Source organism: Oryctolagus cuniculus, chromosome 5 (assembly GCF_964237555.1).
Source record: "Oryctolagus cuniculus chromosome 5, mOryCun1.1, whole genome shotgun sequence".
NCBI classification, from domain to species: Eukaryota; Metazoa; Chordata; class Mammalia; order Lagomorpha; family Leporidae; genus Oryctolagus; species Oryctolagus cuniculus.
The window spans coordinates 34,883,929-34,909,615 of NC_091436.1; the positions used below are offsets into that span (position 1 = coordinate 34,883,929).

Here is a 25,687-nt window from a genome sequence, read left to right on the forward strand (position 1 = left end):
ACCCATCCCAACACCAAATCAAGCTTTTTGGTTTTCAAAAATAAAAAGGGGGGAATACTTATAATTTTCATATATATATTCACAGTTTTTATTTATATATTAAAAAATTGACAGTACTTGTGGAAAGCCAACAGAGGACATCAGCCTTGTGTAGTAGAGCACAAGAACACTCTGCCAGGTGGTGCTCTCGAGACCAGATCTGGTCAGCCTGGCCTCCCTCCCGTTTCAGATAAAGTACTTCAACGAGCTAGTGATCTGCTTAGGTTTCAAGTTGTTTGAATACTGAAAATACTACATCATCTGGATTCATATCTTGGCTCTATAATCATGCCCCTCCCCATTTCCCCATTCTATATTTCTTTTTCTGTGAACACTGCAAAATAGGAGGTCACTTACTATTGTTAAGACTAAGTGAAAATCCTAAATTTTTAAGTCTGCCTATAACACTTTAATTTTCTGTATCTGTGAGTTCAATTACCCAACTGGATCATAAAATAAAGTAAATAAACAAAATGTAAAAATAAAGAATAAAATTCTAAAAAAAAATCACAATTAAATCTTTCATAAGAAATAAAATATTATAGTTAGCCTTTATCCCTACTTTTGAAGAAGTGAGCAGTATAGAGGCAGGCATTTAAAAGGAAGGTAAAAATAAGCATAAAATAATGTGTATTATTCAATGCAGTACTTAACCTAAGTTTTCAAGATTTTATGTGATAAGGAAAACTTACTATATATGGAGGTTAAAATGTTGCGATTTTTCATGAAGGTTTCAAAATATTCTGGTAATTTAGGTTCTAGTGGAAGATTGTTATTGGGATATTGTTCAGTTTCTACTGAGCAGTGAATCTGACTCTACTGAGCTTTATTTCTAGGTAAAATCCCTGCTGGTTACAGTAAACTCCTAGATGGAGGCAGTGAAATCCAACGGCAGCTTGACCCTGTATTACTGTCCAAGGGCTCACAGGCAAGCCTGGAAGACACTGCTTCATAAATGTATTTACTTTAACTTTTAAGAGTAGCAATCCCATATACTGAACAGCCATTTTCAGCTGCATTAAGACACAACAATGGAAAATATCTAGCAAAATGGCTTTCAAGTTCAAAGGTGAACCATATTATAATTATCCTGTGGCACAGAGGCAGCTTGTGGGCACTTGTTAAAAGAGCACAATGTTACCAACGTCTGACAAGGCTCTAAGATTAGCCTGGAGCACCAACCTAAGGTTTATGAGACAAGAACCTCAATCACTTTCATACAACTACAGTTGAGTCTTTTCAGAGTAACAAAGGTACAAATGGTGTACAACCCGTCACAGCTTCTTTCTCATAGCCATCTAGTAGGGAAGAGGTTTTTCATTTTAAAACTACAATCTCTTAAGAGTTATGTAACATTTTCTACCACTTTAAATTAACAACATAAAACATTATCTTTTGTCTATAAAGTTCTACTCCCATTCCCTAGAGTTTATATACATGTTTTTATTTCTAATCTGCAAGAAAAAAATTCTACTTGATATTTGGTAACAGAGCATTAAAAGATACTATACACATGTGGCATATACATACGTACACAAAATACACTTCAAAAAGAAGCCAACACACTTTAGCCAGTCTAAGCTTGCATAGATTAAAAAAAATTCATGAATACAATTTTTGTTTAGAAAATGGGGAATAAAAGTTATAGAATGGATATGAAGAGAGATCTTTTCCAAACTTTTATTTGTGCACATTCAATTGAAAAAGATAACTTTTACAGGTTCTTTGGTGCCCATATTCAGCATACAAAAATGTAAAAGACTATTCACAAATAAAACACATTAGCTCAAACTGGAAAAAAAAATAACAATAAAACAATTTTAAGGTAGTGCACACTGTGACAGCTCTGCTTATGGGGACATGAAAATTACTGCGAAAATAAATAGAATGTCCTTTTGTAAAAGCAGCAATGTCATGTCTTGTAAACTTCCTTTTTATATTACAGCAAGGTCTGAAATAACATCCAAAGGGACTGGAGCTTACACTGTAGCCATGAATGAATAAAAGAGTCTATTTCCTCAATTACTGTTGGTCCAGTTTTCCTTTTGCTTTGAGTCCAATGTGCAGCAGGTTTTAAAAGGTGCTCAGTTAGAGATTCATTAAGTGATGAATTATAAAATTTCTTTCCTGCTTTCAAACACAAATGGGTAAATCTGTTCCACAGCAGTAGCAACAGCCTTTACATTGGGTCCTGTAACAAACACAATGGAGGAAAGGGTGAGAAGAGTTAAAAAAGGGGACAAGTGACTTCCCAGAATTACCAATCATCAAGTAGTTCAGAGTTTTAAATTAGTTTAAAATATCTACACTTCCATAATCATACACAGAGTCGTAAGAACTGAGAGAATACAATTTTTTTTCTGGACAATTAAAGAAAATCCAAAACACAAAATTAAAAACCATACTTCAGGGGTGTACATTAGAATATTACTAACAGCCCCAAGCTGGCAAGTACTCAAAAGCTCAAGGACAGTATATTCATGCACTGGCTACTAGACAATAACGAGAATGAAAGATCCACATACAACTATATAGAATGATATGGATGAATCTCACCATGATAATGATGAAGAAATGCACAAACTAGCATAGTGTATCTAAGATTTACAAATAGTACAAAAGCAGGTAACACCAATCTGTAATGTTAAAAGTTGGGAGACTGGATTTCCCTGTAGGGGACAAATTAGACATTATTTCTATCTTGTCAGGTGCATCTTTTATATCATTCAGTCCAAAATTGACAAGTCTAAGTTTCAACATCACAAAATACCTGTTACTGTGATACTTCCTGTAGAAAAAATCTGTAATGTAGCTCTTAGAGACTTTATCCGATAGCACACAGCAGGATGAAGTTCAGGTTCATAACTGTATTTTAAAAAAAGCCACAATTAATATAAATACTAATAGCCTGACTAGTAATTTCAAGCTATCTTGATTCTTCAAAGACCTACCTGGCATGAGGTCTATTGTTCTTTGTGAATTCTGGCAAACGGATTTCAAATGGCATGTTACACACTGCCAGAACGTTAACAACCTTAAAATCTGTAAATATTACCTAAAGAGAGAAGTAAAACTCAATGAATTATTTTGAATTAAAAAATCTGTTCATCACATAATCTTTAATAGTTAAGTTTCAATCCTTAAAAAAACAGCTCAAAAACTTCACTAAATAGTAAAATCTGAGATACTTGTATTATTAAAATAGAACATGTGGGGCCTTTTGAATCTTCAATTTCTTTTTCTTTAAGATTTACTTAGTTGAGAGGTAGAGCTACAGAGGGGGAGACAGCGAGAAAGGTTTTCCATATGCTGGTTCACTCCCCAAATGGCCGCAACAGCTGGAGCTGGACCAATCCGAAGCCAGGAGCCAGGAACTTCTAGGTTTCTCATGTGGGTGCAGGGGCCCAAGCACTTGGGCCATCTTCTACTGCTTTCCCAGGCCATAGCAGAGAGCTGGATCAGAAGAGGAACAGCCAGGACATGAACCAGTGCCCATATGGAATGCTGATGCCACAGGCAGAGGCTTAGCCCACTATATCATAGTGCTAGCCTCTGTTTAATTTCTTAAGAATTCAAATAGAACATTTAATTAACACTACTGGGAATAGAAAGAGAATAGTGAAGGGGAAAAAAATAAAGCAGGATCCTCTTTCTAAAACAGAGGTGAGGAACTTTTATTTGGCGAGGAGTCATCTGGTATTTCTAACATCAATCATGGTCCATACAAAATTATCAACTTAAAAATCAGCCTGCTATATAGACAGACATACTGAATTCTGAATTCCACCTGTGGTTGCCTTGGCAGGGCCATACCAAATGATTCTGCACATCCCTGTTCTAGAGTCAAAAATTTCAACACTGTCACTTTAAAAGGTCAATAAATAGAGTATGCACTGAGCTCCAAAGGTCAGACATTTTTCTTACATGCAAGGAGAGCAGTTCCTTGAGTTTAAGTTAGATGTTTACTTTGTTTCTGAAGACACAGTGTAGCTTCATTCCTGACTCCAGCTTCCTAGCGATACAGACCCTGGGAAGCAGTGATGAAGACAACAAATGGGGTTTGTGCCACCCACGCAGGTGTTCCCAACTTCCTGCTTTGGTCTCAGTCTGAGGCCATGGAAGACAACTGGGAGTCAATCAGTACATGGGCACATTCTCCCTCTCCAGTAAAGAAACAAATACACAGTGTTTTTAACTAACTGGGATTGCTCTCAAGATTTACAATGTTATGTTAAGAAATGTAACTCCAAGGTCGAAAATAATGTTCTCTTAGCAGGAACAACTTCAGCCCATCCTGTTACCAATCTTCAATTGCTTCACCTCATTATCTTTTCCAACATTCTTCCTAAAACTACACTTCTGGAGGATCTAACTATTCAACTCATTACTCGCATAAAGCAGTTGCAGAAAGGCACAAAACCGCAAAGCAGCCCACCATCAAACCACTGTTACCCTGCAAGGCTCGCTCTAGTGCCACTCAAACTCTAACATCGCTAGGGCCCACCAGCAGCCCACTCACTTCACAGGGACTAACTAAAGTCATCAGAAATTCAACTTTCCATCACAGTTTTTACAAACGTCTTCAAATCCCCAACAAGCCTGGCTCTCTTCTTCAGAGACCATTTCTCAACTTTACCTTTCACTTACTCATCATTTGCAGATGATCCTGCAAGACCATAATGTGCAATAGTTTTATTCAACATTATATCTCTTCAAAATTACATTTGATAAGGGTGACATGCCAATAAGAGTCACTTTGCATGTATGAGAGCCTACCACCCAGTGTGTCCCTGTCAATAGGCCCTGCAATTCTCATTATCCTGACCTACCATTCTTGAAATGATTTAAAAAATTTGTGTGTATGTGAGAGGTGAAAAAAAGAGTTAAAAAACCAATTTGTAAGGAAACAAGTCTCTTCATGGGAAAGGAATCTGGGTAAAATTCAGGATGTTTTATAAACATCTATATGGCCAAGTTTTGCTACCACATTTTCACACTAAAGAATGCCATTAAAAAAAAACCTAGGAAACGTTCAACCATATGAACAATTCTGCAGTCATTTCCTTAATTTAAATAAATTAAACATTTTAATTTTACAAAAATAAACCCTTGAATACTTGCAGCTTGGATTTTTAAACATTTATTTTAAAATCACACATATTATCACTCATATTTAGGGGATATAGTGCAATATTTCAAAATTTGAACAGAATATACAATGATCAGACCAGGGTAAGCTGGCATATCAATAAACTCAGATACATATCATTTTTTTGTACTAGGAATACTCAAAATCTTCTCTATAAGCTTTTGGGACATATTCAATTAATTCTTGTCCACCATACTTTTCTGATTGTACTGTAAATATTAGAACTTATTCCTCTTGTCCAGTGGCACTCCTGTACCCATTAAGCATTCTCTCCACCCTTTCCATCTTTGGGTATTTTTTGAAAGTGTTACCTGAAAACCTAGTTTCTGCAGACTGCGGGCTAAACGTCTGGCACCAAATTTAGCTTCTTCTTCACTACGGTTTTAAGGGGGAAAAAAAAGCATACATTAGTTGGAAAATAAATTTTACACTGAGGAAAATAACAGATTTTCACATGATTTTGTTTTTAAGTCTAGGAAAACGTCCTTTCCATGAGGGGTAAATTAAAAAATTAAAATAAAAAACCCAAGTGACATTTACCTTGTTGCTCCAGTGCAAATAATTTTTCCTGAGGACCAAATTGTGGCTGTAATTCTAGGTTTTCTAAGCTTCATTAATACTTTCTGGAAAAAAAAAATCTGATTACTAGTAAGCATTAATTCTCATAGATGGTTCTGCTCTACGTGGTCAAGTTAATTACAAATATTATTCCAAGTTTATCTAAGATTGAAATAACTGTTCTCCAAATCACCCATTCAAAAATCAATTTTGAATACGAGGAACATTTTACTCCAAAATACGAGGATTATAGTAATCTCACTAAATTCCTGAAAGCAACATAATACAAGTATACCAACATTTCAACTCTTATCCCATTCTAGTCACATAACTGGAATCTACATGTATTCTCACAGGTGCCAACCTTGTTCACATCTCAGGAACTATGCAACAGCTGTTAATTTGATTTGAAATACTCTCCTCTCAACATTCTCACTTCATTCAGCTCTCACCAGGTGTCACACGGTAGGAGGGCCTTCCCCTGCCTAGTCTGAAACCCCCACCCTTTCACCACTCTCTGCTTCTAGGCTTGCTTTATTCTGCTTCATTCCCATCAAACCTTTACCCTGTATCTTCCAGTTCAACATGGCAATTCTGAGTGCAAGAAAATGTGGAAACTGGAAACACAGTTTCAGATTCCTTAGATATGAAAGTCTTTTAAAACTATTATTACCTACAGAATATAAACAGATTAAGAACTAAGCTCCAAGATAGTATATGAATTTAAATTTTCACTGCAACTTTGATCTATAAAGATGTTTACTACACACACAAGAAAGAAAAATTTACTAGATAATATATAACACATGAATGAATCAGACACTTCTGCTTAAAACTTTTTGAGTTCCTCTGCCATGTGTCATATTTTCTTTTTTTTTTTTTTTTTTTTTTTTTTTGACAGGCAGAGTGGACAGTGAGAGAGAGAGAGACAGAGAGAAAGGTCTTCCTCTCTCCATTGGTTTACTCGCCAATGGCCGCTGCGGCCAGCGCGCTGCAGGCAGCGTGCTGCAGCCGGCACACTGCGCTGATCCAAAGCCAGGAGCCAGGTACTTATCCTGGTCTCCCATGGGGTGCAGGGCCCAAGTACTTGGGCCATCCTCCACTGCACTCCCAGGCCACAGCAGAGAGCTGGACTGGAAGAGGAGCAACCGGGACAGAACCCGGTGCCCCAACCAGGACTAGAACCTGGTGTGCCGGCGCCGCAGGGGGAGGATTAGCCTATTGAGCCACGAGCTGGCCTCTTTTCTTCTTTAAAGATTTATTTATTTGAAAGGCAGAGTTACACAGAGAGGAGAGACAGAGAAAGAGATCTTCCACCTACTGGTTCACTCCCCAGATGGCCACAACAAATGGGCTTCGCCAGGCTGAAGCCAAGAGCCAGGAGCTTCTTCTGGGTCTCTCACATGGACCCAGTGGCCCAAGGACTTGGGCCAGCCTTTGCTGCTTTCCCAGGAGCATCAGAAAGGAGCTGGATCAGAAATGGAGCAGCCAGGACTTGAATGCCACCGCTGCAGGCCATGGCCTGACGCACCACAGCGCCGGCCCTGGGTGTCATATTTTCAAATTAGAAAGTTCAAAGTTTACCAAAGATGAAGATGAAATTTGAACTAAAACAAAATTTCAAACACAAGTGACTGAGAAACACTGATCTGAATCTGTGGGCATTTAACTTTTTTTTTTTTTTTTACCACTAACTTGTCCAGTGACTCAAAATTTTCAGCTAGCATTCCCAGAAAAACTTCTGTTCTGTATGTTATTCTCAAGTACAAAAGCAGTGTTAGGCATTTTCATTTCAAAATATTTTAGCAGATATATTCATTCTCTTTTTTAAAGGAAAAATTATATTACTGATAAACTTCAAAATCTTTAATTTCGTGTCTCTGAAAACTGTAATCATGTTTAATTCATTTTTACTTAGTTTCTTTTTTTTTTTTTTTTTTGACAGGCAGAGTGGACAGTGAGAGAGAGAGACAGAGAGAAAGGTCTTCCTTTTGCCGTTGGTTCACCCTCCAATGGCCGCCGCGGTCGGCGCGCTGCGGCCGGCGCACCGCGCTGATCCGATGGCAGGAGCCAGGAGCCAGGTGCTTTTCCTGGTCTCCCATGGGGTGCAGGGCCCAAGCACCTGGGCCATCCTCCACTGCACTCCCTGGCCACAGCAGAGGGCTGGCCTGGAAGAGGGGCAACCGGGACAGAATCCGGCGCCCCGTCATTTTTACTTAGTTTCTAATACTAATAACTAATGATCGCTAGGTATGCTGGTATTAATTTTTAGAGCTTAAATACAGCCTTCGTTTATCCTTAATGTTCATAATAAATGTATAAAATATAGATCACATCAATATTTGGCTTATAAGGTGTTTACAAAATTTTAAACACTCATTGTGATTTACATTGTTAATCTCAATTAATACTTATTAATACTAAAAATTTTAAATACTACAGGTTTAACAAAAGCTAAAATTCAGATTGTCTAGATTAAGATAAGAACCATATTATTTTCAGCAATTTAATTGAAAAACAAAGCCAACTGAGGCCAGTGTGGTGGTGGTACAGAGGGTTAAGTTGCCACTTGCAACACTGGTTTCCCATCTGGGGGTGCTGATTGAAGTCCTTGCTGCTCTACTTCAACCCAGCTCTCTGCTAGTACACCTTGGAAATCAGTGGAAGATGACCCAAGTGCATAGGCCTCACCCACCCACTTGGGAGACCCTGGCTCTGCCCTGGATCAGCCCTGACTGTGGTGGTCCTATGGAGAGTGAACCAGTGAATGGATGATTTTCTCTCCTTTCTGCATTTGCAGTAAATAAACCTTAAAAATAAATAAAAGAATAAATAAAAGATATTCATCTAAAAAAAGAGGACTATGACAACACACTACAACACTTTACAGAAATTACGTTTATGAGTATACATGAAAATACGAAGGTCTCTTTCTTCAAGTTTAAAGAAACTGAGAAAACAATAAAATGTCTCTGTAACCAATGAGTTTTTCACTAAGAATGGAAAAGGTTATCTCCCACCTTCATGAGAGGAGGGGTCTCCTTTACAGGGTTTACAACTGTATCAAGTACAACTAGAACATAGTTAGGTACTCACATACTATTTGAAGAATGAATACTTTCTAATAACATTCACAGCAGCATAAAAGGAGACATGTAGTACCCCTATTAAACTACAGATACTTACTCCAACATCACGCTTATAAATTACATTTGCTCCTTCCAAAGCAATCTTCCTTAAGTTCAAATGGCATCTTGTTCTAAAAACACAGACTACATTTGTAATTAAAATGTCCAATGCAACGTCACTGTCTGCATCCATTGGGGTAGTTTAAAAACTCAGCTTCCCACCACGCAGATCACATCCTGAGAAATACAACAAAATAAAGTCATTGAACTCCAATGCTCTGTTTATTTTTCAGAAATAATCCTGAGAGTAAAATTAAGAAATGAATTTATGTATTTTTAATGTTACTATAATCAAATCATTTCGCTCTTTTTCCCCACTAAAAATGACGTTTTGAAAGATAACGTGCCACAGAATACCATTTAAAATCTGAACCTAATTTTTATTCTTTAAATTTTTAAGTAACTTTTACATGCCAGGACTCTGCCAGACTTATCTCTGGCTACTTGCCTTTGTAACCACCAGGTTCCAGGTCAAACCACAGTTAAGGTGATTCCTCAACTCGCCATGTTTCAGGGATGGACTGTGCAGTTCCCAGTATCCAACCACTGCAACCTATCTCACACAGTGTGCTGGGGCTATGCAAATGTTGACCCACTTTTCTCTATTTCAGGTAAAGTAACTGACCCATTATGTTTAAAGAAACAGAAATAATATCTACAATATTTATTAACAGACTTTTTTATTTACTAGCCTTTCATTCATTACTCACTAAATACCTTCTAAATGCTACAGTTACCGGAGGAAAGAAATGATTAAGGCAAAGTCTTCTGTCCTCAAGGAGCTCACAAACGTGTAAGGAGGAAGCTCTATCAAACAGCACAAAACGATGTTATCAAAATCGGAATCCTCTCATATGTGTTTTTCAAGATTATCATGACAGGAACATTTATATAGACAAATAAGCAAGCTCTAGTTTTTACTAAGTATATGACCATTATTTAGCTTATTTAACTGTCTTCTCTCCTTGCAAATCAGCCAATAGTTAACAATATACTCTAGTCATCTTAAAGATCCTCTGGAGCCACATTATGAAAACCAGTATTCTATTATAAGGATTTTCAAATTAACATGTGACTAAGAAAATGAAGATACCAAGAATCCAAAATGGGGGCTGGCGCTGTGGTGTAGCAGATAAGGCCACAGCCTGTAATGGGGCATCCCATATGGAAGCTGGTTTGAGACCTGGCTGCTCCACATCCGATCCAGTTCTCTGCTGTGGCCTGGGAAAGCAGTAGAGGGTGGCCCAAGTGCTTGGGCCCCTGCACCCACGTGGGAGACTCGGAGGAAGCTCCTGGCTCCTGGCTTTGGATCGGCACAGCTCTGGCCATGCAGCATTGGGGAGTGAACCAGCGGACGGAAGACCTCTCTCTCTCTGCCTTTCCTTCTCTCTGTGTGTAATTCTGCCTTTCAAATAAATAATCTTAAAAAAAAAAAAGAATCCAAAATGAAGAAAATGCCTTCTTTCTACGTTTTAGTTTCTTATACAAAGCAAGACAAAGCAGGGCAAGACTTCTAAAACTTCTATAGGACCAAATAACATTCAATTCTGTATACCAAATGGATGCCAATTTTATTATATTTTCTCATCTTCTATCCCCACATTCCCTTTAACTATGTATTATATTCCGTTCCTTGTCTGATTTCCATAAATCACTTTTATGTACCCCTGTGGGGCAGGGGCAGCAGTTGGGATTAATGGACAGAGGCAGAGGCAATTACCACTGGTCATATGAGGCAGACACAATGCCTTACACATCACTAACTAGCTGTAAGAACTCAGCCAAATTATATCAGTGTTCTCACCTAAACATGAAACACACTCACCACAGAGTGGTGTTGTGAGAATTACATAAAATAATGTTGAAATATACTTAGCATATATATCTGGTAAGTAAGAACTCAGCCAATGACAGTGGTTATCAACGAAGTTTAAATCAACAAGCAGATCAGATTTCTTGGCATCACTTCCCATGAGTATAATATAGCCCAGTTAGTGTACTACCTAGATACCACCAGGTTTTCTGCTATTTTCCTGTTAAGAAAAACTGGAATAACTGTAAGGTACTGCCTCCTGGTTGCTTATTCCAATGTGTACTCTACCATTCCTTTACAGAAAAACTCAGATGCCTAGCCAGGTACACTGCGGCAGAAATAATACACTGCAGTTTTCAGGTTCCCTGGCAACTGGTACAGCCAAGTGGCCACATGACTATGTTCTGGACAAGGAAATATAAAACTAAATTGTTCTTCTCTGGGAAGTCTGCTTAAAGGACCAACTAAGCCAGCAAGAATTCCTTTGTCTTTCTGTTCTTCCTCACTGTTGCTACTTGGAGTTTAAATGAGAGCTGGAGCTCAAGTAGCCATTTGGGACCAAGAGACAATGAGATAAGGATGATCAAACAGAATTAGTCTGGGTCTCTGACTCTGTTAATATCTTTATTGGCCTTTTAACTATAGACCTTCCATGTGTAACAGAAAAATCAATTCCCCTTCTGTTGGATTTTGGTCATATGCAGGCAAATCTAAACTGTCATACATCCTTTAGGGATAAACTACAAAAATCAATTATTGAAGAATAAACATTATATGAAGAAATAAATATTTATTTCAAAGTCAGAGTCGGAGTCAGAGTCAGAGTCAAAGTCAGGAGCCAAGAGCTTCATTTGCATCTCTCATGTGGATGGCAGGAGCCCAAGCACTTGGGCCATCTTCCACTGCTTTTCCCAGGCCATTAGCAGGAAGCTGGATTGGAAGCGGAGCAGCCAGAACACAAACTGGTGCCCATGTGGGATGCAGGTGGCACAGCTGGCAGCTTTCCTCGCTACACTGCAACACCAGTCCCAACTCTTTCTTTTAATTGTAAAACACTTGTTACCTGGGCTGAAACTTTACTTTGAAAGCTACTTCTTTTAGTAGGAATGTAAAACAGCTAACAGTCTTTTTCTTCCCTACAAATTCATAAAACACAATATCCATGAATATGTGTATGTGGCATATTTTGTTTAAAGGTGATTTATAATTTTTTTCTATTAGTTTGTATAGCACATCAAGAAGAAGGTATTATTTATTTATTTATTTTTATTTATTTGACACGTAGTTTATAGACAGTGAGAGAGACAGAGAGAAAGGTCTTCCTTCCATCGGTTCACTCTCCAAATGGCCGCAATGCCTGGAGCTATGCTGATCCAAAGCCAGGAGCCGGGAGTCTCTTTCTGGTCTCCCATGCGGGTGCAGGGGCCTAAGCAATTAGGCCATCCTTCACTGCTATCCCAGGCCACAGCAGAGAGCTGGATAGAAGAGGAGCAACCAGGACTAGAACCAGGGGTCCATATGGGATGCCAGCGCCACAGGCGGAGGATTAACCTAGTGCGCCATGGCGCCGGCCTCAAGAGGAATGTGTTTAAGAAACTTCACAAAAAAATACAACATTTGAAAGTTAGATTTAAATTCACAAAGCTGTTAAGCCTACTAAGTACTACAAGATGAAATATGAAGACACACAAAACGACAGGACACTACAATAAACATTTAAATGTCTGCCATTCAGCTTAAAAAAACAAAATCCTACAATGCACTTCTTCCAAATCATACTTATTCCTCCCCTTCAGAGAAAATCTCTACTCTCAATTGGTATTTCATTACTCATATATTTCTCTTAAACTTTTTACATATATAATTCCTAATGCCAATTAAGGTGCCATTTAAAAAATGCATTGATGGATTTGATTTACTAATAATTCACTTAGGATTCATACATCTATATTCATTAAAAGAATTAGCCACACTACTCTTATAATGTCTTACCTGGTTTAAGTATCAAGGTTATACTAGAGACATTAGAATTAGCATAATTTTTTACCCTTTCTAATTCTTGGTAAGTTTTAAAACAACTGATATCTTTAAGAGTTCTAAGACAACCAATGTGTTCCATTTCTGCTTGTGTCACTTCTGCTAAATGAAATTTTCCTAGGCAATTTTCCACTTCTTCTAAATTTTTAAGTTTATTAGGCAAATTATTCATGATTTTTTAATAGTGCATCTCTGCTGTAGCATCCTTCTGCTTTTCTAGCGCCACTTATTTCTGTACCCCCACCTCAATACCGCTGAAAAGATTTTTCTACTTCATTAAGTTTCTTCAAAGAACTATTAGCAGCTGATCATCTTTATTAAATTTTTGTCTATGTTCATAATTTTATTCTTTCCATAGGTTTATTCTACCCTGTTTCTAATTTCTTATATTGGAAAGTACTTAAGTGGAATGTCTAATATTTTAGTTAAAAAAAGTTAAAAACTTTTTTCTTATATGAATATTTAAGACTATTATAATCTAGCATGTTTAAGGTATGACTTAAGTTGTATATATATAATATCTTCCTAATATGTATTTATTCCTTCACTCTAGCAATATTTAAATGTCCATTATTACTTTTCTTGGGATAGTTATTTATATAGAAGTTCTTTTCCCTTGTGTGTGTGTGTGTATGTACATATGTATAGATGCATGTTTTTATTATTTTATTATTTGAGGAAATGCTAATAAGAATGAGATCCACTTACACATATTGGCAAATATTAAACAGTGCTGATAAAGGTTTAATTAAATCAACATGCTCTTATAATTTGGTACAAAAATTTCCTACAGGAGATAATCTGGCAATGTGTATTCAAATAGTCACAAATGTGCATTCACATATGTAGAACTGTAGTTAACTGGTACGAATGCATTTTGAGACATAATTGAATTGAGCAAAATATAAACAAAATTACTCACTACAATTTTGTTAACAAGGACAACCTACATGTCCACCAAAAAGAGACTGGTTACATCAAGTACAGCATAGTTTTATAACAGACTATTAAATAAATTTTTTTTTTAATTTTTTGACAGGCGGAGTGGACAGTGAGAGAGAGAGAGACAGAGAGAAAGGTCTTCCTTTGCCGTTGGTTCACCCTCCAATGGCTGCCACAGCTGGTGCGCTGCGGCCGGCGCACCGCGCTGATCCGATGGCAGGAGCCAGGTACTTATCCTGGTGTCCCATGGGGTGCAGTGGGCCATCCTCCACTGCCTTCCCTGGCCACAGCAGAGAGCTGGCCTGGAAGAGGAACAACCGGGACAGAATCCGGTGTCCCGACGGGGACTAGAACCCGGTGTGCTGGCGCCGCAAGGCGGAGGATTAGCCTAGTGAGCTGCGGCGCCGGCCAAATAAATTTTTATAAATTATAAAGCTACATGGATATAGACAGAAGACCATAATGTGCATTACAGTAAAAATGTATTACATGCTTGATGAGTTAATTTTGGTTTATGTGTCTATATACGCATTAAATACTTATATCTGCCAAAATGTTCACATTCATGCCATTCAGTGGACTGGCACATCAGAGCGACTTCTTACTTTTTTCAATTAAAAATTTTTTATTTGAGAGAGAGAGACTGAAATAGCTCCCATCCCCTCATTTACTCCCTAAATGCCCTCAACAGCCAGAGGTTGAAGCTAGAAGCCCAGAACTCAATCCAGGTCAACCACGTGGTGGCAAAAAAACCAAGTACTTGAGCCATCACTGCTGTGTCCCAGGGACTGCCAGCAAGAAGCTGGAAATAGGAGCAGCAGAGAGGGATGCAACTGGGGCACTCTGATATGGGGTATGCACCCTAACTGGTGTGGTAACCATGAGGCCAAATGCATGCTCCCACCTTTGACTTTTTTTTTTTGGTAAAGCCTGCTTAAAAAAAAAAAGTACATAGTACATTTACCATAAGAAAATTAATTTCTCATTTTATTTTAATTATTAATATATTAATATAATTAGTATATTGATATATTAATAATTTTCCACTGTCCATGGCCCAATTATTAGAAATATGATTTAAAGATGCTTTATACTGTTTTTCAAGTAAATACCTAGTAAAGGTTTGATTTGTCAAGAGTTACTTCTAATAAAAAGTATATGCAGCTGTCCTACTTTCAGGAAAATGTCATTTTCTTGCTATGAAAACAGTTTCTTTGGCTCTCAATGATTTTATGGACAGGAACATACAGTCCATATTTTAGGTCTGCTGACTTTCTAGTGGTAATCAAAAACGTGTCCAGCAACTACAACCTACTGCATCCTTAAATCATCACCTGAAAAAACACTGCCACCTCCTGGTTTTTAAGACAAATTGCATCAAAGACTACTAAACTTCAATTTTTCAAACCAGGAAAAATATTTTAACTGAAAGGCTACAATAAACACTGTCATAAAAACAAAGCAGAATAGCCCTAAAGCCTCAGTAAGAGCAAACTATTTAAAGCTAAATAAAACTCAGAATACAGAAAAATGGAAACTAGCTACATAAAGTATACGCAAGTTGCAGCTGAGGACACTGAAGGAGGAGTCTCACAGGCTTAACCACACCAATTACCATATCCATGATCTGAGAAATGGCAGCACCAGGTAATGGAGCAATTTGCAAACACACCCGCGCTAATCTCCTGTTCTTTACAAAGCTCCCAAATAGCAGATTAAGGAACAGACATTTTGTATTCTGATTCCAACACATTACTGATCCAGATGGAGTAAAGTTAACATTTTCTCTTTCACATCCGCCTGATAGTACAGCACAAACCTTACAAAAACAGGGATCTGTGGGACCTAGAGTTTTACATTCAGCTAGGTGACACACAGGATCAACTACACAATCTCCTGCTAAATCTTCATTTTCTTTTCTGCAATTAGTGTACTCCTGTACCTCCCAGGGTGCTTTTAAGGATTAAATATGATTATGTCAAGTACCTAGCACACAGTATGTGTTCATTTAATGGTAACTGTTATTGTTGTTGGGAAGATTCACAGAGAATTTAATACTGTACCTAAACAGTATTAAATAAATTGATGCAAAACTTGATGACAGCAACAGTGACAGATGAGAAGAAAAATAAAAAAAAACAAAGATGACCGCAACAGCCGGGGCTGCGCCGATCCAAAGCCAGGGGCCGGGAGCTTCCCCCGAGTCTCCCAAGTGGGTGCAGGGGCCCAAGATCATAAGACATTAGGAAGGGGTCAGCACATTACAGTACTTGTTCTATGAGTTTTATTGGAACATGGTCACATTCATGTGTTTTCATAAAAACTATATGTCATGGTTGAGTATTTGTAACAATGCCTCCACAAGCCTTTTACTGTTTATTATGTGACCCTTTAAGAAAAAGTTTGCTGATTCCTGGGCTAGTCCAAAAAAGTACTACCAATAAAATAAAACACTGATAAATCTAAAACACATGTCTTTTTTTAAAATGGGCAAAGTATGTCACATATAATTATTGGTTCTTGATTGGATACTGGTTCCAATAAACCAGTAAAAGTTAAATGAAGGAAATTTGAATGATCTGTTTGGATCTGACTGGATCTGAGTGACAGATGGTATTAAGTGCTTTTGTTAGGTGAGGAGAGTGGTTATGCAAACATGCCTACTTTTCAGACATGTACACTAAAATATTCAAGGGGGAATGTATTTTAAAGCACAGGCATATTTGCCCATCTGAACTCAGTAACACAGATCTGGATTGTTTCAGATGATTCTCTCAAATGTCTGCAATTGTGGATAACGTATTCTGAAATGCTGCATAGACAAAGACAGTAGTTATCGGATTTTAAGACAAAATATCATGTTTCTGTTTCAGTGACTGATGGAGAGGTATTCTTTACACCAATGTTCTTACATTTCTGTCTATAAATTTCCATAGCAATTTTTTTAAAAGGTTTATTTATTTGAAAGGCAGGGGGAGGAGAGAGGATCAGCTAGTTCACTCTCCAAATGGACACAACGTTGAGAGCTTGGTCAATTCAAAGCCAGGAGCCAGGACTTTGATCCAGATCTCCCACATGGGTGCAGGGCCCCAAGTAACTGGGCCATCCTCCGCAGCCCCCCCAGGTGCACCTGCAGCGAGCTGGATCAGAATTGGAGCTGCCAGGACTCGAAATAGTGCCCATACAGGATGGCAGAACCACAGGCAGTGGCTTTACCTGCTATGCCACAGCACCTGCCCTTCTTCCCCCATAGTAATTTCTTAAAGCTTCCTAAGAAAAAAGATTCAGGGGCTGCGCTGTGGTGCAGCGAGTTAAAGCCCTGGCCTTAAGTGCCGCCGGTTCTGGTTCTGGCTGCTCTACTTCCGATCCAGCTCTCTGCTGTGGCCTGGGAAAGCAGTGGAGGATAGCCCAGGTCCTTGGGCCCCTGAACCCACGTGGGAGACTCGGGGGAAGCTCCTGGCCCCTGGCTTTGGATCGGTGCAGCCCTGGCTGTTGCGGTCATCTGGGGAGTGGGCCAGCGGATGGAAGACTCTCTCTCTCTCTGTCTCGACCTCTCTCTGTAACTCTTTCAAATAAATAAAACAATTCTTAAAAAAAAAAAAAAAAAAAGGCTTCATAAGAGGTCATACTAAGACAATATAACTGTCTTAAATACTTTTAAGAAACTAACAAAACTAGGTTTAGTAGGTATGTCCTCATTCAAGGAAGTAATAGCTTCTTGGCTACTGGCACATTTAAAATATCCAAGCCACTTGGAGGCAAGTAGGAGATATAAAAATAGATAGGAATGTTAGAAAAGTTTCAGAACATTTGGCAAAAGAAAGCAGTTCTCAAATACCAAAAGAAAGGGAAATCTGACAGTCAAATAAAGTCACATGGTGTAAGATTTCATGAAGCTAAACCAAAATTAAGTAAATACATGAATAAATGCCTACAATGCAAAGTAGTAGGCTCCACAGAAGACAAGCGTCACGAAAAAAGGGAGGTAGGAATGTCATAAAATGAACTAGTAATGTTAAGACTCTTCTTTTAGCTAAGAACAGGCTGATGGTTTCCAAGATCCTATTTAACTGAAAATCCCAAGTGTCTAATGTTGGATGGAGACACGCTACAGACAAATTTAAGAATTATATACTGTATTTCCATTTTAATTCTAGAACTATCATGTTTAGGCAAATTATTACTCCAATTCTGAAAGGAACCCTTTCTCATCATCGCGCATCTGTGTGAAAGCTAGGTGCAACAATGAACTACAGCAATAGCTTCTAACTTAGTTCGCAGGTGACTTCCCTATCATGAGGGCATTTTGTGCATGGCACACAAGTTTATACTTTAGAAACTAGTCCTCAGAGTTGCCAGTTTTGTAGTCTAATCACATGAAAAAAAATTTTGTTAACAGTATGTCTGGCAACAAAAAACCTCATATGTTCTAAAGGAAAAGGTTATACATTATAACACCCATATATTATGAAAAACATTTACGAAATGCTTAAGTAAAAGCAAAAGTATTTGATGTACAACACCATCAATAATATTAAACTTAATTCAACTCTCTAGTTGAACTACCTTCACTACATACAATGGGACTTTAAAATGTTCATCTGAAAAAATGGAATTAAAGGATAAAAAAATATTAACTATTTTCTCAACATATGCTCCATCAACTTCATATACTCTTGTGAGGATAACAGCCACTTAGTCCATTCTTACAAAACTGAGGGGGTGGGGCCAGTGCTGTGCCACAGTGAGCTAAGGGGTTGCCTGCAATGCTGGCATCCCACATTGGACAGCCATTTCAGATCCCAGCTACTCCGCTTTTGATCCCACTCCCTGCTAATTTTCCTGGGAAAGCAGTGGATGATGGTCCAACTGGGAGACCTGGATGGAGTTCTGGAATCCTGGCTTCTGTCTGGCTCAGCTCTGGCTGTTGCAGCTATTTGGGAGTAAACGAGCAAATGGAAGAACTCACTCTCCCCTCTGCCCCCACTTCAATAACTAAATTGTTAAGGAAAAAAAAAAAAAAAAGAACTGAGGCTCCTGGGAATTCTATTATGTCAATGCAGTCTGTTAACTGAAGAAAATCGGCTGCCCTTTAAAGAGTTTTAAGACTAGGAAACAAAAAGAAATCAGAAGGGGCCAAGTCAGAATGTGAATGCCTTATGATGGCTCCTGAAAACCCAGCATAATCATCCTGGTTTGATGAGCAGAATGAACAGAAGCCTTGCTGTGGTACAGAAGGCCTCTCTGAGGAAGCCTTCCCAGGCTTTTTTTTTTTTTTTTTTTTTTTGCAAAACTTGTTTTCTTTTTATTGGATTTATTCATTTTATTTGAAAGGCAGAGTTAGACACAGAGATCTTCCATCCATTGGTTCATTCCCCAAATAGCTGCAATCAGGAAACTGGAACTCCATTTGGGTTTCCCACAGGGGTGCAGGGGCACAAGCACTTGGACCATTTTCTGCTACTTTCCCAGGTGCAGAAAATGGCATTATCAGGGAGTTGGATCAGAAGTAGAGCAGTTGGGACTGCCAGCATTGCGGGAAGAGGATTAACTGGCTACACCACAATGCTGGCTCCAGCTTTGGTTTTCTTTTAGTCTCCTAAGCAGTTGTTATTGTTCTTGGGCCCTCAGGGCAGAGTCAAAAAGAAAAATACCATAAGCGTACCAAATAACTGTTGCCATGACCTCCGAGTCGGACCATTTTGGCTTTGACTACATCACTTCCACCTCTTGGTAGCTACTGCTCTGTCTACATACTTGTAATGCCATGTTAAAAATCTTATTTCATATTTCCACATGTTCTGGCCTAGCAGTTAAGATGCCCGAGTCCCACACTGGAGTACCTGCCCAGTTCCATACAACTCCTAGCTGTAGCTTTCCGCTAATGCACACTCTGGGAGGCAGCAGTGATAGCTCAAGTAATTGTGTACCTGCTACTCCAATGGGAGACCTGGAGTGAATTCCTGGATCCCACCTCCAGCCTGGCCCAGTCACAGGCATTGTGGACGTCTGGGGAATAAACTGGTGGATGGGAGCTCTCTTTCTCTGTCTAGTGGAAAGCTGCTCTTGTCCGCAACTGATCTGGGCACAACAGCTTTAGCACTCATTAAGCAGAAAGTTTGCAACATTTGAATTTTTCAGTCAGAATTTTGTAAGCTGAATGAGTTGGGATGTCTGTGGTGTTGACTATTATTTATGCTTTTAGTCATCAGTTCTCTTCAATTACAGCACAAATAAGATTAATTTTTCCTCAAAAATTCACTTTAGCATCAACTTCCATACTGTATCCTCCCCCAAAACTGTAATCTGTTATCTACCTGTAAACTGCTGCTCTCTTTGGGGCAATATCCCCATAAATTTTTTATTTTAATTTTATTTTTGACAGGCAGAGTGGACAGTGAGAGAGAGAGAGACAGAGAAAAAGGTCTTCCTTTTGCCATTGGTTCACTCTCTGATGGCCAATGCGGCTGGCGCACTGCGGCCGGCGCATCGCACTGATCTGAAGCCAGGAGCCAGATGCTTCTCCTGGTCTCCCATGGGGTGCAGGGCCCAGGTACTTGGGCCATCCTCCACTGCACACCCAGGACATAGCAGAGGGCTGGCCTGGAAGAGGGGCAACTGGGACAGAATCCGGTGCCCCGACTGGGACTAGAATTCGGTGTGCCGGCACCGCAGGCGGAGGATTAGCCTATTGAACCACGGCACCGGCCCCCCATAAATTTTTTGTAAGGCATCAATGATTTCAGCATTCTGCCACATAACCTTCAGTATAAATTTGATGTTCTTGCTTTAATATTAACAGAATTCTTGTTGCTGTGAGATAGGCTCTCTTCGTACTGATATCTGATTTGGTGTCTCAGACTAGATCCCATTTAGACTTGCTGTAACAAGCTAATACAAGTTTGTTTTGGTTCAAAAACAGTAACAATACAGAAATCCACATATATATTTTTCATAATATGCATTTTCCATGAACTTTTTGAAGATTCCTTGTGAGTTGCTACCTACTAGAGACTCAATCTAAAATACCAAGACCAAATACTGGTTAACAGGTAGTGTTCATGCAAATAACTTGCATCACATGATGCAAATAACCTGAATCAAAATGAATCATTAGGATTTTAAATCTATTACCAAGAGTCACAGAGATACTGTTTTTAAAGGAAATTAATGAACAATAACTCTGAGGATTGCCATCAGTCACCTTTAAAGAACACACAACAGTAAACAGGAATGAATTCTATGCTTCAGTCAATGAAAACTATTTGATATTTGATAAAGCTGCCTAAAAGGTGGTAGGGTGAAGACTTAAATGATACTAATTTTATAAGTGAATGTGTTAAGAAAGATAAGTTTAGGGGCCAGTGTTATGATATGGTAGGTTAAACTTCCACTTGGGACACCCATATCTCACAGGAGTGCCAGTTCCAGTCCCAGCTATTCTGCTTCCAATCTACTTTAGAGATCCAACTTGAAATATGAGAAATTTGGCACCCTGATTCCTTAGTATGTAAAAACAAAATTTATGTTGAAGAGATTTCTTAACATTTCAAATAGCTTTAACACACAATTTTTAGGGACACATGCTATTTTCTGATTATATAATATTCAAAGAAAAACATCATCCATTATCCTATCACAATAATAATTACTGTTAAAATTTATTTTCTGTGCTCACATAGGCATTTGTTTTTAGTTTGCTACATTCGTACACTTATCCATACACAGAAAGAATGACTGAGATCCTATGCTGTCTTATCAGTCAATGAAAGGTTTTTATAAAAGTGTTGACAACCTGATAGAAAAAAACAGCAACACTGGGTTGACTTTCCTTGAATACTAATGAGGGCAAATTTTTCAAACATTACTAGCCACTTATATTTCTTTCAGGTTAACTGTGTCATATCTTGTTCTTTTCTGAAATTTCGTACTGATTTTAAAAAGCTCATATGTGTAAAGAATGTTAAGGCTTTGCTGCTTAATCTATACCTTCTGCTGACAATGTGGCTTACGCCTTACTTGTTCTACAGCTCAGCATCACATTCAATCAAATCCAAAAAAAAATCAACTAGAAATCTAAGCACTGAACCCCATGGTAGAGACAGCTGTGAACAAGACCTAGTAGAGAAAATAGCAGGTGTTTTCAGCTCTGAGGCACTGAAAGTAGGAATTATTCAGACCTGAAGGAGAGCCATCATCACTAGAGTGGGAAGACGAAAGGGAAAAAAGGTGCAGATGTAGGCTGGCAGTGCATGGAGGTATCAAATCATGCCTTCTGGGCCTTGTTATAAATTTATTTCTTCCTAAAGCAATGGTGAGCTAAAGAGAAGCAAGAAATGACATGTGTATCTGTATTTTAAAAATTTATCACTATCATGCCTGCAATGAAAGAATGGGCTGAAAGACAAGAATGAGTAAGGAAATCCAGTCTGCCAATGGAAGTCGTCCAGTTGAGAGACAGTCTGGACCACAGTCATAGTCTTGGTTGAGGATGGAAAGTAGTAGATAGGAGAAACACTGTTAGAAGACAGAGTAAGCAAAACTCTGTGATTGATAAGGGAATGCAGAAAATGGAGATGGAGACTGACTCCAGGTTTGTAGCCTGAGACACTATTTACTGACACAGGAAACACTAGAGTAAGAGTGGATTTGCAGGGAGGTCCAGGGAAGGACAGGTAACCATTCTGTTTTAGACACTGAAGTGAAGAAACTTGGGAGATATCTGAGATGAGATACAGAGGGGCTGATCAGGTAAGAGGCCACAGTTCAGGACAGATTTAAATCTAGGTTGGAAATTAAAATTTGGATACCCTAGTATACAGAGTACTTAACATCATAATGGGTGAAATAAAAACATCAAAGGAATAAATCTGAACCCAAAGCCCAAGAAAGTGTTCCTATTCTGAGTTCTAATACATGTTATTGTACATACCATGTACAATACCTGTACATATTGTACATGGCAGTTTTACACACTGTAGTGAAATATTGCATATCCACATCTCCTTGGTAGACAATAAGCTCCTCAGAAGCACGATCAAATCTTACTTATTTCTGTACCCCAACCTTGGCACAGTTCCCAAGGCACTATACACATTCAACAAAATGTCCATGGGACTTAACAGTCTTAAGATTATTAAAAAGCAATGTGCAAACACACACACTAATGTTCAAGAGCTTGGCAGATTGTTTGGTTAAATCTAGACTACAGTTTATCAGCCAATATGTTAAATGTGAGTTACTTGTACTTTGTGTCTCAATATCCTCACCTGTAAAATAAGACTCATAATAGAACATATCAGTGTTCTATAAGTTCAGTGAAATTTCACGCAAAGCACTTATGACAGTTATCTGCACATGACAAGCAATCACATTTAAACATTCTGGAGTGGATGCTTAGCCTAGTGATTAAGACACTCATGTCCCCATTGGAGTAAATGGGTTCAATTCCCAGCTCTGGCTCCTGACTCCAGGTTCCTGCTAATGCAGCCCTTGGGATGTAGCAGGGATGGCTCAAGTAATTAGGTTCTTGCCACCCATGTGTGGATAATGCTCTGGTTCCCAGATTTGGCCCCGGCCAAGTGTCAGACATTCAGGGAATCTGGGGAGTAAACCAGAAGATGGAAACATGCTCATACTCCCTCTCTCCCTCCCAAATAAATAATTTTTTCAAAGAATCTAACTATTCTCACTGTTACTATTATTATCTCCTTTCTTCACCTTCCATGGGCAGAGAAATGTTCAAAAATGGAAAGGATTTGTAGTTACGCATTGCAGTCCTCAAGCTTTGGAACACAAAACAAGATCATGTTCCTTCACGTTGAAAAGCAAAGGGTAAAAACAGAGAACACAATTTTGATGTATCTGGTAAGTGAAGTTAGTATTGAAAAAAAGCCTACCTAATGGTGAATTAAAAAACAATCCTCTTAACAGTAACAAAATAATTTTTTTTGACAGGCAGAGTTAGACAGTGAGAGAGAGAGAGAGACAGAGAGAGAAAGGTCTTCCTTTTCCGTTGGTTCACCCCCAAAATGGCCGCTATGGCTGGTGCGCTGCACCAATCTGAAGCCAAGAGCCAGGTGCTTCCTCCTGGTCTCCCATGCGGGTGCAGGGTCCAAGCACTTGGGCCATCCTCCACTGCCTTCCCAGGCCACAGCAGAAAGCTGGACTGGAAGAGGAGCAACTGGGACAGAATCCGGCGCCCCAACCGGGACTAGAACCCGGGGTGCCAGCACCGCAGGCAGAGGATTAGCCTAGTGAGCCGTGGTGCCGGCCAACAGTAACAAAATCATTTTTAAACCAAAAGAAATAGTAGTTGTTGACTGTGCAGTTTTTGAGGGGAAAGAGATAGGAAAGGTGGTGAGGAAAACAGGAAACACAAGGAAAGAACCTGACTGTTCTAATACACAAAATAAACATTTTACTAACCTTTACTTAGCTAGGCATCCACAAAGGCAGGAAAACTAGAAGTACAACAGACTTGGAACTAAATCACAACCAAAGTTTATGATGTTTATTTCATTTAAGCTGTAAGGTATCAGTTTTCCTGAGCAGGTCTTACATGTATACCCATTTTTCTTATTTTGAAGTGGCAATGAAACAACTAGCAAGTTTTATCTCTTTACACTGAATCTTGATATATGTCCATAGTAAGTAACCACAGTATGTGAAATTAATTTGGCTATTAAACTAATGCTATTAAAACAGCATGTTTTTCAAAAAAATTTTTATTTGCAAGTATAATTATTAATTTATTCAACAAATGCATTTTATCTTCTGGTTGGTGTCAGGGTTGGCATACAGTAAGACCAAACTTCTCTGTATTCTGTTTTTTATTAGAAGAATGTGAATGCAGGTTTTTAGATATATATATATAATATATATATTATATATTTATATAATTGATTTATTTGAAAGGCAAAGGGACAAAACAGAGGTCTTCCATCTGATGATTGACTTTCCAACGTCTCCAACAGCCAGGGCTAGGCCAGGCTGAAGACAGGGGCCTGCAACTCCATCTGGGTCTCCTTTGAAGGTGGCAGGAACACACATATTTGAACCACTTTGGGCTTCTTCCTGGGGCATGTAGAAGCAGGGAACTGGAATCAGAAAGCAAGCTGGGGCTTAACCTAGACACTCTGACAGGAGATGTGGACATCACTGAGTGCTAGGCCAAACATCTGGCCCTGAATGCAGGTTTCCAAATGGAACCCACGACAGCTCATCAAGGATTAAATCCAGAGAAAGTACTTCAAGCTGAAAACACAATATGTGAACTTTCCCACTGGGATAGTGTCCTTTCACCTGCTTTGGCAGGGGTATCTTTCACATAAAATGTCTATACTAGAACAGACAGCCTGTTTAAGGTTGACATCACATATGAATGCCATTTTAAGAAAGGTAAAAGTGTAACACACAGCTCAAACTTGTCTTATTGAAAAACAGCAAAAATAAGTAAAATAAAAAATAAAAGCTAACATACTTAAAACAATTCTAGAATTAATACTTTTTCTACATGTAAGCACCACTAAGAATTTTTTATATTACTCAGAACTGGTCAGATCTGTGTAACTGACTAAGCTACTGTTATGAATTGAACAAGATCTGGCTCTCCAAACTCATGCAAATGTTTGAACCTCAAAGTCTTATGTTAACAGCTGATCTAATTACTGCATCATAGAGAGATGGGCTGATGGGAGGTCTTTAGGTCATTGTGGGGCTGGCCTTGGGAAGACAGTTCTTGCAAGAGGGTTTGTTATGTAACTGAGCATGCTTCTTGTGTAGTGCTGCTTCCTGATTCCCCATGTGATCATTCCTCTGTACACATTCCACCACTGCTAGCCTCTGTCATTTAACAGACTGACAGAGCCACCCAATCTTAGACTGTGAACCTCCAAAACGGTAAGCCAAATTAGCCTTCTTCTTCAGGTACTTTAGTAAAGGTAATTGTCGCTCCCCCTC

The 25,687-nt window shown here is 38.7% G+C and overlaps 1 protein-coding gene across 10 annotated transcripts in view; it reads right to left on the reverse strand.

The window, feature by feature from the left end:
* Window positions 1–1,705: 1,705 nt before the first annotated feature.
* TBPL1 (TATA-box binding protein like 1) overlaps window positions 1,706–25,687 on the reverse strand; it is a 38,612-nt gene continuing 14,630 nt past the window's right edge. For 6 of the 10 annotated variants that reach the window (XM_051854312.2, XM_008263540.3, XM_002714832.4 and 3 more), the window contains 6 exons: window positions 8,933–9,111; window positions 5,729–5,811; window positions 5,500–5,563; window positions 2,991–3,094; window positions 2,810–2,904; window positions 1,706–2,230 (listed from right to left, as the gene is read on the reverse strand). In XM_051854312.2, the coding sequence (XP_051710272.1) occupies window positions 2,151–2,230; window positions 2,810–2,904; window positions 2,991–3,094; window positions 5,500–5,563; window positions 5,729–5,811; window positions 8,933–9,067 (561 nt within the window). In that variant the 5' untranslated portion in view covers window positions 9,068–9,111 and the 3' untranslated portion in view covers window positions 1,706–2,150. The remainder of the gene's footprint in view (window positions 2,231–2,809; window positions 2,905–2,990; window positions 3,095–5,499; window positions 5,564–5,728; window positions 5,812–8,932; window positions 9,112–25,687) is intronic. The other 4 variants (XM_070073539.1, XM_070073538.1, XM_070073542.1 and 1 more) reach the window with 1 other exon arrangement.